Source organism: Chiroxiphia lanceolata, chromosome 12 (assembly GCF_009829145.1).
Source record: "Chiroxiphia lanceolata isolate bChiLan1 chromosome 12, bChiLan1.pri, whole genome shotgun sequence".
In the NCBI taxonomy this organism is placed as follows: Eukaryota; Metazoa; Chordata; class Aves; order Passeriformes; family Pipridae; genus Chiroxiphia; species Chiroxiphia lanceolata.
The window spans coordinates 19,544,915-19,559,007 of NC_045648.1; the positions used below are offsets into that span (position 1 = coordinate 19,544,915).

A 14,093-nucleotide genomic window follows, 5' to 3' on the forward strand; every position below is an offset into this window, starting at 1 on the left:
CCTGGGATTGCCAGTGCCAGGGTTCCCTGAACACGGGGGATTACCTGGAAGGGAGAATAAAGCCTCTTCAGCTGTTCTTAAGGAACCACAAAGATCTAAACAGGCCTTTGCCATTTCCTGCTTCCTGAAAATCTCAGTGCATTTGCAGAGCCATTGTTTCCCCTCCTTAGTTATTCCTTGCCTCTACATGAGCACAAAGCTTGCCAAGGGTTTGCAGCAATGTCCATTTGTGGGCCAGCCTTAGGACTGTAGGGCAACATGGCCAACTCCCAGATCACTCCTGCTTGGTCTCCATTTAAACAGCAGGATTATGAGCTGAGGTTTGCTTTTCAGCTAATTGTGGACTGTCCCTACAAACCAGGAGTGTCTAATCTGGTGCACTGGCTGACAGTCAAGTTAATTGTGCACAGTCTTTGTGATCCAGTCCTCCTGAAGTGGGAAATCTTAAAACTTAAGTCCTGTTCAGAGCTGGTCTTCATCACTCTATGCTGCAAAACCTCAGAAAGGACCCATCTATCTATTTTAGGTTAGGGAACTGGAAATATTCTTCTTTTTTTTTTTTTTTTTTAGTTCATCTGAGAGCATATAATAACTTATGTGCCAAATGTATTTTTCAAGATGACTCTTCTGTGTTCACTGATGTTTTCCAGTTTCTGAGTAATCTCATTTTCTTTCATAAACAGAAAAATCTAAAATTTTGTAAATGTGTCTTTCTAAGTTGCCATCTCTTGTCTTTACTTACATAACTGGGTTGTATTTTGGAGTTTGATCTATTTAAATCTTGGTCTAACATTCTATGGTTACATATTCTTAGTGTTTTTCACATATTCAGTAAAAACTACAGTAAAAAATACTTTGTAAGTCAAGAGATTTTTATACAGCTTCTTGGCATTGGCTATGGAAGACAAAAATTGGGAAAAAAAATTCCAATCACAGCCTGAAAAACTCATATATGATTGACCTGCCTGATGTCATTATTAATTCTAATATGCTTTTATCCTTTCCTGACTACACTGCTTCCCAGAAATATTGTAAGTGGTGCTTCTGCACACACAGTTTAACTGCTGTGTAAACACACCCATCTGCTCAGTGTTTTCCTTCCTGCATAACTTTTACCTCAGTGGTAAAAGCAGCTGACTGAGGGCATTGGGCAAGAAGTGCATCTGATCCTGCAGATTGTCTCGTTGTACTGAGATCGGAAATCGGGTGATGTTAATCCTGTCAGACCATGCCCACGTTGACAAATGCCAGGCAGAGTTCAAGGATTTGGGTGGCAGGACACTTCAGTGTCTGCTGCCTTAAATTCTTGACTGTCAAGGAACAGCTCTGTTTACTTCTGGACAGCTCTGCCTTGGAGAGTGTTATAATTTAAAATGGCTTTTCTCAAAACTGTATGTTGTCAAAGCCGATAACATTTGATGTGCTTATGGGCCAAATTGCTGTGTCATGGAAACCAGCATTATTCCACCGACTTCAAATATTTTTCTTGATCTCAAAAGAAGTAGCATTGCCTTCAGATTTGACCATTTTAATGTCAAAAGTGTATGCAGAGTGTTCATATGAAGTTCAGAGTAGTGGAAGTATCTTTCTAAACTCTGTTAGAGACTGGAGGCAGGCTCCTTTTGTGCTGGTGACAAGTTTCAGAAGCAGGGTGCCATCAAAATTCAGCTCAGCAAAGCTACATTCAGCTCACTGGCTCTGTATTTTGTACATAAAAAGCTCCCAGTTTTACCCCATGGAATTTTCCCACAGCAGCTAACTCTGAGATTCACAGGCCCCACAGGGCAGAAATCACTCTGCATCTCCATGCTGACAGCTTCTTCCAGAGGATCAGCAGATATCTTCCATGTTTGGCAGTCCTTGATGTTAAAGTGAGGACTGGCTGCTCCACTCTTCCTAATTGCTTCTCAGTTAATGGGGAATATGCTTTTGAAACAAGTGAGTGTCTAATTTTAATTCCACATAGATCTTATCCTGTGCATTTTAGAGGAATAAAATAAAAATTGAAATGACACAGCCTGTCTGCAGGAGAAGTGTTTAATGTTGGCACAAAACAACTGGGTATCTAACCAGGGCAGAATTTAGGATTATATAAAGGTGAGTAAGTTGAATAAGGGCAGCATGGACAGGCAGGCTCCAAGATGTGCTGGAGGTTGCTGTTTAGAGGTTTCAGCTGGATCGAAAACATTTAGTTTGGTATTTTAAAGGATTTTAAAACTGAGATAAAGAAAGGTTTGAAATGAGAGGTTTCTGATCTGGCAGTGGGATTCAGATGGATCCCTGTGCCCACGCAGGGAAGCCAGTTATGTGACTTGGATTTGGTGTAATGTGTAAGGTAACACATCTGATGTGTGTCTGTACTTCAGGATTGCTACTTTGAATTCTTAAAATGCATAAACCAAGAGATTTGTCGTTCAGATAATCTGATTTGCACAGACTGCTGCAGCACAGCATGTGAGTGCCTAATTCATGGACAGTCTGTTATTTAACAGAGTGCCTCTGCTACAGTAACAGCAGACAAAAAGCACATGTGGCTCACTGCTGTCAAAAATGCAGATGCAGAAGCATGGTAAGCAGGGGCTCTTAATTTCTTTCTCATCTGTCAAGTACAACCTTTCACCTAAAAAACCCAATGACATGTAAAAGGTGGTTGCTATGCTATTATTTTTATTAGGTTTTATTAAATGGCTTCCTCCTGATAAGGGACATCTTACAATATGTACAGCAACTTAAAATGCAGTTGGTATCCAGAAGCTTCAGCACTCCCAAGTCATGTATGCTGACTGTTCAGAGGGTAATGTTTCCTGGGAAAGGCAAGCTTCTGGAACCAGGCTAAATCTGTGAATAGCTTCAATATTGAATGCTGGTGTTTAGGGTCATGGAAGATGCTGCAAATGAAGGGTTTGTGTTTCCCAATATTTTCTACAAGTAGTTAACATACAGTCTAGGCCAGGTTGCTCTTCCTGCTTCCCAAGCAGCATGGAAGAGGCTGTGGGGACAATTCCCTTTCTACCTATGAGGTTGGGAAGCCTAGAATACAGCTAGAACTGTCAAAAATCAGCCTGAATTGGACATTGCCAAAGAACTTGATTCTTCTCTCTGTTTTGATGGAAAGCATTTTACTCACACCATAATGAAGAATGAGGAAAAGGAAGTGGCACAGGAGAGCTGTGACAAACAAGGAGTCCCTCTGCTGGAAAGGTGATCAGGACACTCTAGCACAGCTTTCTGACCTGGCACAGTTGTACTACAGCCCTGAAAAACCAGGGGTTTAGCACAATCTGAGTGTCAAACTCGACATGTACAACAATGTTATGAACTATCACTGTTAAGGTTTCCAAGGGGAATGAAGTCAGGGTTTCACTAAAGCAGTATAAACATTCTCATGATTCTTCTCTCTGGGTGGTGGCAGTGCTGGAGTGTTGCACTACCTGTGGGAAAAAGGGGTGCAATTCTTGGCTACAACTCAGATACAACTTCAGTATCTGAGTGTTAGAAAAAGTCAAGGAGTACCAAGTTTTAGAGAAAAGGGGAAGGCCAAATATAAGAGTGAAAGTTGAGGCAGACTTTGCTCTTAAAATCAGGCTTGAGCTGCTCAGTATCTCTTATCAGTTGAGAAGAACTACAAAATGCAGAATTTAAGGGCAGATATGGAGTATTTGAGTTCAAGTACAATATTGAAATATATGTTGTGACTTAACCTTCAAGTGCCTTGCTTGTGGAATAACTGATAACTTCCTACTCACACCCAGCTGTGTACATACTTCTTGTGTGAGAATCCTGGTATAATGAACACCCAGATTAAACACAGAAAACAATAAAGTTGGAATGGCAAGTGTACTTACCTTCAATTGAAATATGATTAACTCTGGAATTAGATAAAGTTGAAAAACAGTACTCGAAAGTTTGTCCTCATGTGAATAGTTTCAACAATTAAGTGGGAATATAAAAATATTTTTCTGTAATGAGAGGTTACAGGAACCCTCAGGCTGTCTTGGCACTCTTGCTGAGGTGTGTGGAAAGATGTGTCTCCAAAAGTAGCAGCTTACCTGCTCTTGAGTATGGCCTTGCAGGGTCTGGAGAATGGTGACCCTCTGGGGACACTCACAGGCTGCACGAGTTCAGCTTTGAACTGTGCATTTTGTACCTCTTGAAGAACTCCAGCAGTGTGCAAGAGGAACCCTGGGTCAGCTTCAGTGCTAAGGGTAAAGAAAAAAAAACATATTAGCATTAAAAAGCATGAATTTGCCATAATAGAAGAAACACAAAAATAAACCTGTCAAATACACTATTGGTACTAATAGTGTTATAATTTATTTTAGGATTCCTCCTGTGTTGCACCTGTGTCCCAACTTGTTGAAATGGCTGATGTAACAAGCTGCTACAGTCTAGACTGAGGTTGGCATTTTCTGCAGGTTTCTAACTCTGTCTTGCTTTTACTGACAAAGGTTCAACCACCAGAAACAACTGATAGGGAAACCTTCCTTTTCCTTGCATGGAAATCTCTCTCCTTTTTCCTTTTTTTCCCTACCCCACTCTTTCCCTCTTGCTGGCCTGTCCTTTCTTGCCCTTTAGAACCAGATCAACACACAGAAATATGGGCTATCAGGTCACATCCCTCCCCTTTTCATGCAGAATGACCTGAGAATTTATTACGTTGTGTAACTTGTGCAACTAACACTTTGGGTTGTTTTTTTTTATTTTTTGGTGTTGGCTTCTGCTTGCAGATTTTTGAAGACATTTGGGTGAAATTGTGCCCCTTTATACACTGAAAAATATCAAATACAGAATCTTCTTGATATGTCTATAAATCCCCTCTGCCTTCAAGAACAGACAAGCTTTCAATTAAACAGTCTTTTTTTTGAGCCTGTCATAATGGCTAGGCTCAGATTATTTTCAGGAACAAGTCATAACAGATTACATTTTTGAAATTTTTTGGGAACTTCTAACAAACAGGTACCTCAGTTTTAATTTCTATTTGATTAGTGAACATAATAAGATAATAGGATTAAAGAAGTTCTTTGCATCGTTACAAAGAGGGATACAATCAATATACTGTATTACAAACAGCTTTGCTGAATTGAACTGTGTGTGGAAAAGCAAAATCCTCCAGTAACCTCTTTAACCACCCAGCAGTCTGACTATGAACTGTATTATCACATCTGACTTTTTGCTGTTGCTCCTAGTGTTTAATACCAGCTCTTCCCTTAGAGTGACTATAATGTTCACTACTTAGGAATCGTTGCTCTTTTCCTGCTCCATTCCCATGGGAAAAACCTTCCTTTAGCAAATCCAGCAGCCTTCTCACCTCTCTGGAACTGTACAGAGGTGATGTCAGCACACTCCTGGGTGCAAGGAGAAAAACTCTCCCTCAGGGAAAGGTGGGTCCTTGCAGCCTGGGACAGAGGGAAATGAACTGTTACAAATCTAATTACAATGGTGGGTGTGGAAGGAAGAGCAGTTCAGTATTGCATTCATCTCTAAGGCTTTTTTTGAAGGTAATTGGATTATTGCTAACAAAGAACTGTAGCAATCACTTCCTTTCTGTTGTCACACTGATTTTTGAAAAGCCTTTTAGAATGTTAACTATACACTGCACATAAAGTTCTGTGTGATAAGTGTAATTCATACTGTGCAACAAATTAAGAAAAAGTCAGAATTTCCAAAATTTGATGTTTTCCTACATTACATGTGATGAAATACTCACAGAAACTAAATGTGGGGTTTCCAGTGGAAGCAGCAGAGCCACACAAGGCAATCATTTCAGACCGTGCTATAGTTTACGACAAATTGAGATCTCTTGAATATTATTTTAGGTATTTCCCTATTGTATTTCTACCTCTGATAATACTGTGACCGTGGCTATCAAGTTCATGCCATCCAGATATAAACAGTCCTACTTTACAGGAAAGGCTAATTTCTCATTAGCTCTCCAGACATTATACTACAGACAATTTTATGTGTCCTGAAAGCTGTTTTGTGAAGTGTTGCAAATGCTGCAAAGCTCAGCTGCCACTGACAATTCAGGACCATACAAGAAATGGGCTTTTCTTGGCTTTGTTTGTTTATCTGGATAATGGGAAGGTATAAAAGTTTATACATTGTGTTTGGGTTCTCCCCTTCTCACAATTCCAATTAATGGCTGGGTTTTTTTTCCTCTTGTGCTTTTTGATAAGCACCAAGAGGTTTGAGCCAAAAAATTGCTGACAAGAATACTGTTTCTCATGAAGTAATTTTTAACACACGTTAACTTTGTAACAGAGTTTATAATTTTAGACTTACAGAGGAGACCAAAGAGTCCCACCTGGTGGTGATTTTGTTCTGTAATGTACATACATTGCCATGAGAGAAAAGTATGGCCTAGAGGAGACACCTGGAGACAACAGCTCTTTGGAATAATACCTGCTGTTTACCATTTATCTTTGAAGCAGGTAGCCCACCTTTATTCAGAGATCTTTTTTTTCAGAGTTTTTCCTGTGACATTTTGCACTTCCTGTTCCGTTTTTCATTATTATTTTAACTACAAGCAGCACTGGGTAGTTCAGTGAGGTCTGGAGTGAGGGATTGCCATGAGAAGGAAGAAACTTTTTTTTTTTTTTTTTTTTTTTTTTTTTTAAGCTCACAGTAAGTAGGACATTTGGAATTTTTCCTTACTGTGCTAAGACTGACCTCCACATCTGGGAATTCACTCCATCTGTTAGTAAACAGTAACTGTGCAACCTCCTGCTGTTCTTAACTATTTCCAAATCAAACTGTGGCTGGCAATAAATAAGTGATTGTGCTACCTTTCAGCATCCCATTTCTTCAGTATCAGTCATTGCTTTTCCAGAAAAGCCCCTCAGAAAACGTATCTCTAACAGTTCTATCATTTATGTCTCAGTGGGTTTTGCTGGAGGACTGTTCCAATGTCCAAGTGCAAAGAAATGAAATTTTTAGGAAATGAAATGTCTTGGCTTTGGATTAATAGATGTTTACGAATGCTTTCACAATTACTAAGTTCCAGTTCTTATCCAGTGAATGAAATTACACTTGTAATTTGAAATCACATGTGTTTGCTCCAGACTAGACTGTTATTGCTTCCTTCCCCAATTAAAGGCAACGTATTCATTAAAATAAGCACATTTTTATTTCAACTAATTTTCTTATGTAGTTAGTGGCTCTTTCATCTTCACAGCACATCACTGAATCAGAAAGCTGTGATTCTCAGAAACACTGTCAAATAAAGCCCTCATGAAAAATCAAGTTAGATTCTACTTATGATAGAACTGAGATGTTTTTCAAAGATTCTTTTACTGAGGATAAAATACAGCAATGTAATTTATATTCCAAATCTCAGCTGGTATGAGATGGATGTGATCAATCCTGATAAGACAGACTAAGCCTCCTGGCATAGAGATTTCATGCAGAAATGCAAATTCTAATTAATAAATCTCTTAGGTGCAGATAAGGTGCAGTACTCCCTTGAAAACCACCTGGCATAGTCCAATTGTCTATGGAGTTATCCTCATCCATGGATACAGCATTATTTCTCACCATGTGGTATCTACACTGTGCTGTCCTTGTTTTTTCTAATCACATGAAAGCTATAAAAAGCTTTGGGTCTAGGCTTTTAACAAAGAACAGTCAGTGGGAATTTGTGTGGGTTTGTTTTTTTTTTCCACGTAGATTTCTCTGAGAAATTGTTCATAGTAGCCAGAGAGGATAATTTCATGCAGGGTTGGAGGATAATGGGAAAGGTTGCACATTTATTTATTTATTTAGAAACAGATGTGGCATTTTTATAGGGGAAAAACGTAATCATTGTGTCAGGATTTAGACAACATATTTGGCTTAAAATTACCCTGAGAAACAGAACTGGGGTTTCTGCAGATGATTGAGGTTATTTTGATGAAGAAGACAGGCTTCCATTTGCACGTCACTTAGTTCTTACATATTTGTACATGGCAAGTCTTTTATGCTTTATTGTTAAATCAGAGAGAGGACACACAGTGAAAGAGTGTCAGAGCTTTTTGCAGATGTCACTTCTTCTCCTCTGGGAGCTGAGACTCTCCAGCTGTCAGCAGGGAAAAGGGAAAGCAGATTGCTGCGTGTTGGCATTTTTTGTGTGTGTCAGACATCTTAATATATCTTAATCTGTTGGGTTTACTGCTAATGTAATTGTGTTGCAAAACTTTCTGAGAATTATCTTATTGTTACTTAGCAGTTTTCTAAGTAATAGCAGTTATTTTAACTATTGTTCTAGTAATGTAATGTGGGAGTTTATTTGAGTATTTGACATAACTGCTTAAACTCCTTTTGGTTTTGCTTATTTTCTACAAGTGCATTCAGCACTGAAATCTCCTATGTATTACGTAGAAACAAGCTTAAAAAAAGTGAAAAATGAAGTTACTATAAAATTTTTAAATCAAAAGGTAAATAAGATTAAACCCCATATAAAATACTATTATTTCTGCAAATACTAAACTTTGCTTTAGGAAAGGCAAAATCATGCATATTGATCTCTTCCATCTGTCAGGTCCAAAAATATGTGCCTTAAATATATAGTTACCTCCAAGATTGTAGCAATCAAAAGTTGCAGCAAGGGAAATCCTTGATAGCTGGAGACAACAAAACACCCCCCATAATCAGAGTCAATAAGGAACTGGCTGCTCAGAGAGGCTGTGGCACAACCAGATTTTGGAGGTTTTCAGAAGTTGTCCAAACATGGCCCTTGGCCTGATGGAACCCATCCCAAAGTCCTCTCCCCTCTGTAGACTTGGTGATGAGAGTTGATGCAACATTACCTGGCTGATTTCCCCCTTCTGTTTAGGGAGGCACAGTGGGTAAAACTTGCCATCTGTTCACTTGCCAGTACTCAGATGGCTGGAGAGTTCATAACATTAAAGCAGTCAAACAGGAGAAGAAAGCTTGGCTATTGAGCCACCAGTCCATGTCCCCACCCCAGACTGGCACTAGAACTGCTGTGACTGGGATTTATTTATGCATGTAAGATGGTGCAACAGGCAACACTAAACAAGTATTTGCTGTTGCAGTCTGTAATTCTGTTCATACAACTGAAGCTTTAACTGATACTTCCAGTGCAGACTTCCTGTCTTTTTTTAGGTTTCAATTTTTGGTAGAGGTTTCCCCTAAGAGGTGTGATCAAATCTTGCCACATAAATAGCAAACCCACAGCGTTATAGTGTTGTACCTAGGATTTCTATTTAGTAAATTAGTATCCAGTGATGGAATCATCGAATCCTCTTATTCAACCAAGTGCTACAATAATATACAAGGAGCCTCCACACATCAACCAGAACAAGTTTTTGATGACTTTCAGCTGAGTAAAACTAAAGATTCTATTCAAATTTATCAAACCAGTCATGTCTATTCAATGCTGGTATTTAAAAAAAATGAGTAGAATGCAGGGGTTTTTCCCTAGGGAGAGTGAACCTTATCTGTGTATTCAATGAAACGTAAGCAAACACCAATATTTCTGTTTGTCCTGTGTCTGTTCTCCTGGATACAGAACTCCTACGTCATGTAACTGTGTATGAGGGTTTTTTGGGGTGGTTTCCCCCCCCCCCCCATTTTGGACTGTTTACCTTTTTCATTGAGAACACACAAGGAATGGTATCTGCCAACAGGCAGAGCATTAATGTCATTTTTAAGGAGCAAGTAAGGCTCAGGCAGACTAACTGTTAACAGAGGTGCAAAAATATGTATCTTTATTTTCAAGTAATATATATATTAAAGCTGCCACGTTCACAGGTTTTCCACTCTTAGTTCCATTCCATTTTCCTTTTGTTTTCTGAAATCTATGTAGGATTTACTGAAACTGGGTATCTGACACAAATGTGGCTAGCTGGGGTTCTTTTCCAGGTAAAACCCCATTACTTCAGGAGCAATTTTTGATCCCCTGTGTTTGCTAGGAAAGCATAGAATCATTTAGGTTGGAAAGGACCTTTAAGATCATGGAGTCCAACCTTTCACCCTGCCCAGGCCACGACTAAACCATGTCCCAAGAGCCACATCTACAGGTCTTTTGAGTGCCTCCAGGGATGGGGACTCTGCCATTGCCCTGGGCAGCCTCTTCCAAGGCTTGATAACCCTTTGGTGAAGAAATTTTTCCTAATATCCAACCTAACCCTCCCCTGGTACAACCTGAGGCCATTTCCTCAAATTTTAAGACAATTTTAAAAATTCACAGAGTTCTTTAAGTTCTTCAGGTAAACACTTTAGTCAATCAGGATATTATTTAACCACACACAAGCTATTTTCTTGTGGTTTTCAACACCCTTTATAGTTGTGATTAACTTTTCTTTGGTTTTTCAGCTGTGTAGAAATTATGACCATCATGAAAAGTGAAGTAGAAAATGGATATATCATCCTGGCTGTATTGTATAATTGTTACAGAGAAAATGTAATACCATTGATTTGCACAATTGTTCTTAAACTTACATGCACTAAGAGCATGAACTGCCACTGTACTTTTGCTCAAACTGTAGTGGTTCAGCTGCACTTTGCATATACAGAAGATAAGTCTTTCAAAATTTCACTTTAAAAAAATCACAAATGAAAATTTAATACCTAATAGAATGGCAGCAGGAGCTCTATTCACAATTTCCTGACATGTCACTTCCTTAGGACGGGAATAGCTTTGAACAGCCAACACTGCACAAAACAAGGGAACAAATAAATTGAATATAATGTGTAATTTATGTGGTTTCTATAGTTTACCTAAAGAGCAATTAGCTTGTCTGAAGCTAAATAGACACAAAATGAGAATCCAGTAATATTTTATTAAAACCCTCTCCTCTACTTCAAATATTAGAATATGCAGAAATCAATTAATTGGTGAAGAACTTTTATGCTCAGATATGTTGGGGCAATACTGCAACTATTAATAAGGTATTTAACAGTCCTTGTGCAAGAACTGCCACAGTACATGGGAGAAAAAGGCTCCCACGTGCACTGATCCATCATGGCAATTACTGGGTCTGCTTATGGAAGAGCACAAGGAGAGACCTTCCACTGCTGAACCTGCCGAGGATTTCTGTGCTGCTTCTCCAGCACTGTCACCTTCCCCAGTCAAACCTGATCCAGACCATTGTGTTTAACAGCTGCTGCAGGCCTGAGCTTTGGCCTTTGAGGCATAAGGGTCTGACTTACCCTTTGAATCTTTGGTGTTAAAAACTGCTCGTAAGAAAGGTAGGCATGTACATATGTATAGTAATGGGGTCCAGATGTGCCATTTGTCTCTTACAGTGGGAGAAAAGGTGAGAAATCCTCTTGTGCTGCTTGGACTGGACTCTATGGCTTATCACATACAGTGTAACAAGCCAAAAATGCATTTGACACATCATTATTTGGGTGAGGTGATCTCCACTATAAAGTCAAAGGAGATCCTAGCAAAGCTCTGTGAATTGACCTCAACTGCAGCAAGAGGGAGCTTGCAAGCCTGACACACAGGCTGTAACAGAACCAGAGGAACAGTCGCTGATGGACCTGTCCTTTGTCAGCTTACTTACTTTTTTTCCCTCAAGTATTTGTGGTTCTGTAACACCCCCTTGCACCAAGCTCCACAGTATATTTGTGCACTGTTTAAAGCAGTATATGTCTTACCCTGATCATATTCATGTGGTCTTGATGTATTTTCTTATACCTTTGAGGTTGAATCCTATCACTAATAATCGATTTCCTTTCTCTGGAACACATTTTTAGATAGCATGTGCCATTTTGAGCTACAAAGTGCTGTGCCTAGGAGTTCAGAATGACTTTACAGAACCAGTTTGAGATTAGTTCCCTGAGATTTAAAACCTTGTTCCAGGGTTGACCTGCAGGTTCATGACACAGAGTAGCTCTTACCTGTTTTGTCTAAAGTGCTATTAACTCTCAAAAAATCTGGGGTTTCTGATTTTTTTCTCACTTGCGTTCCCTTCCTCTGTGAGTTTCTGTGTCACCTGAACTGCTAGATTAGCAGTTTTAATAGCTTAATTAATAGTTTTAAAACAAGATTTATTTTTTTTTTTTAGGAGCCGTAGTCACAAGCCACGTCCCGTCAATCCCAGGGGAACAGAGGGTTCACCCTGGGGTGGCATCGGCCCCGCACAGGCCGTACCTGAGGGGGCCTGGGGGGCTGAGGGGGCCCGGGCACAGCCCAGGGCTGCTGAGGAGCCGGGGACAGGACGGTGCCCGCGGGCGAGGGGCCGGGAACGGGGACAGGACGGTGTCGGTGCCACAGGACGGTGTCGGTGCCACAGGACGGTGTCGGTGCCACAGGACGGTGCCCACGGGTGCAGTGCCGGGTCCAGGGCCGGGACGGAGCCGCGGCCGCTCCCCCCTCACGCGGCGGATTCGCCGCGGCTGTGGCGGCGCCGGCCCCGCGCCGCGCGGGGGCGCCTCTCGCCGCCGCCCGGCCCCGCCGCCCCCCGCGGGCAGCCCTGCCCGCCCCGCTGCCACAGCCCAGCCCGGGGCCGCGGCTCCGTCCGTACCCGGCACCGGTACCGGTACCGGTACCGGCAGCACTCCGCTCCCCCGCCCCGCCAGCCCGGCAGGCGCTGGGCCGCGCCCCGCCCCGTCACCTGACTGCCGGGGGCGCGCCACGCTGGGTCACGCCGCGCTCGCCGCCCCCTCCCCGCGCTCCGCTCGCCTCCCGCCGGCTGAGGGGCCGCCTCCGCCATGGTGCTGGAGTCGGTGGTGGCGGATCTGCTGAACCGCTTCCTGGGCGACTATGTGGAGAACCTGAACAAGTCCCAGCTCAAGCTGGGCATATGGGGCGGTAAGGAGCCCCTTCCCGCCGCTGTCGCCGGGAGCGGGGAGCGCGTCTCGCTGGCCGCGGTTCCCCCGTGAGGGGTTCGCGGGCCGCGGGGCCGCCGTCTGCTCCGAGGGGCGGGCGATGGGTTTGCGGCCCCCTGTGAGGAGAGGGCGAGGTGCGGGGCCGCGGGCCGTGGTGAGGGCCGGGCGGTGTGTGGGTCCGTGCCCCTCTCAGAGGGGCGGTCGGTGTTTGTTCCCCCGTGAGGGGCGGTCGGTGTTTGTTCCCCCCTGAGGGCGGTCGGTGTTTGTTCCCCCCTGAGGGGCGGTCGGTGTTTGTTCCCCCCTGAGGGGCGGTCGGTGTTTGTTCCCCCCTGAGGGGCGGTCGGTGTTTGTTCCCCCCTGAGGGGCGGTCGGTGTTTGTTCCCCCGTGAGGGGCGGTCGGTCCGTGCCCGCAGACGCCCCGTTCCCCTGGCGGGCCGGCGGTCGCTGTGAGCCCGCGGACTCTGCCCCCCGCCTCGGTCGGGCTGTGGGGCGCTCGGCTCCGGAGCTCTGAGGGAGGAAACCGTGCACAGCGATAACCCCTCGTTTTCTCTTTCCCGCCGTGCTGGGTGGAAGCACGAGGGTGCTGCCGGGGCTGTGGGCGCTCCGCTCCGCGCCCGGGGTGTCGGTGCAGCCCGTGGGGCACTCGGGGCCGCGTCTGCCACCGCTCGTCTGTGTAAATAACGCGTGTGGAGCAGCCGGGACAGCGCAGGGATGGGGAGCGGCTGTTCCAGTGACTGTATCGAGCATTTCAGCTCGCTACTCTGTAGCCATGTAAAAACCAGCCCAAGTGCTGCCTAGAGGAGCTGGCTTGGCTTAGGTGCCTCCCGTGCGCAAGGGATGAGGCTTTTCTCGTGACCTTATTTATGCTCTTACCCTGTATTGCAAGTGTTTTAACATTTGTGCAATATTAATACCTATATTAAAAATGGATTATAGCTCTAGGGAATATAGTATTAAAGCACTGAGAGGTATATTACATGTGCTCTCCACGGGTATAATTCTGTGCCTGTGTTTCCTATGGAAATCCAATTATGTTGCCTACGTCAGGAAAAGTTAATGTGTTTGTGTAAACAGGCATGTGTTTTTGTGGCTCTGTGATTCATGCTTTTGCTGTTATGTGAAATCATGAAAAACAAGTCTACCCTACAATGGTAGAACTGTAGTGATCATTCACAACCATGTGGATAATAAGAACAACTCTTTATTATTGTGGGTGTATTTAGTAGAGTGGAAACATGCAGACATCTAAGTTGGTGATGTTTTTGTCATCTCTTCCACCTGAAAATTTGTCTGTTATCAGTGTTTAATGACTGTTA

At 43.0% G+C, this 14,093-nt stretch overlaps 2 protein-coding genes across 8 annotated transcripts in view; one reads left to right on the forward strand and one right to left on the reverse strand.

Annotated features, from left to right (window-relative positions):
• Nucleotides 1–12,003, reverse strand: part of LOC116792576 (serine/arginine repetitive matrix protein 3-like) — a 35,596-nt gene extending 23,593 nt beyond the window's left edge. For 2 of the 3 annotated variants that reach the window (XM_032699618.1, XM_032699616.1), the window contains exons 1-4: nt 11,848–12,003; nt 10,570–10,653; nt 5,309–5,396; nt 4,050–4,199 (exon numbers count right to left, since the gene is read on the reverse strand). The gene's annotated coding sequence lies outside the window, so the exon portion shown is untranslated. The remainder of the gene's footprint in view (nt 1–4,049; nt 4,200–5,308; nt 5,397–10,569; nt 10,654–11,847) is intronic. The other variant, XM_032699617.1, reaches the window with a different exon arrangement.
• A 615-nt stretch (nt 12,004–12,618) lies between these two features.
• The window catches only part of VPS13C (vacuolar protein sorting 13 homolog C), an 87,460-nt gene continuing 85,985 nt past the window's right edge, over nt 12,619–14,093 (forward strand). For all 5 annotated transcript variants that reach the window (XM_032699610.1, XM_032699609.1, XM_032699611.1 and 2 more), the window contains exon 1: nt 12,619–12,760. In XM_032699610.1, the coding sequence (XP_032555501.1) occupies nt 12,661–12,760 (100 nt within the window). In that variant the 5' untranslated portion in view covers nt 12,619–12,660. The remainder of the gene's footprint in view (nt 12,761–14,093) is intronic.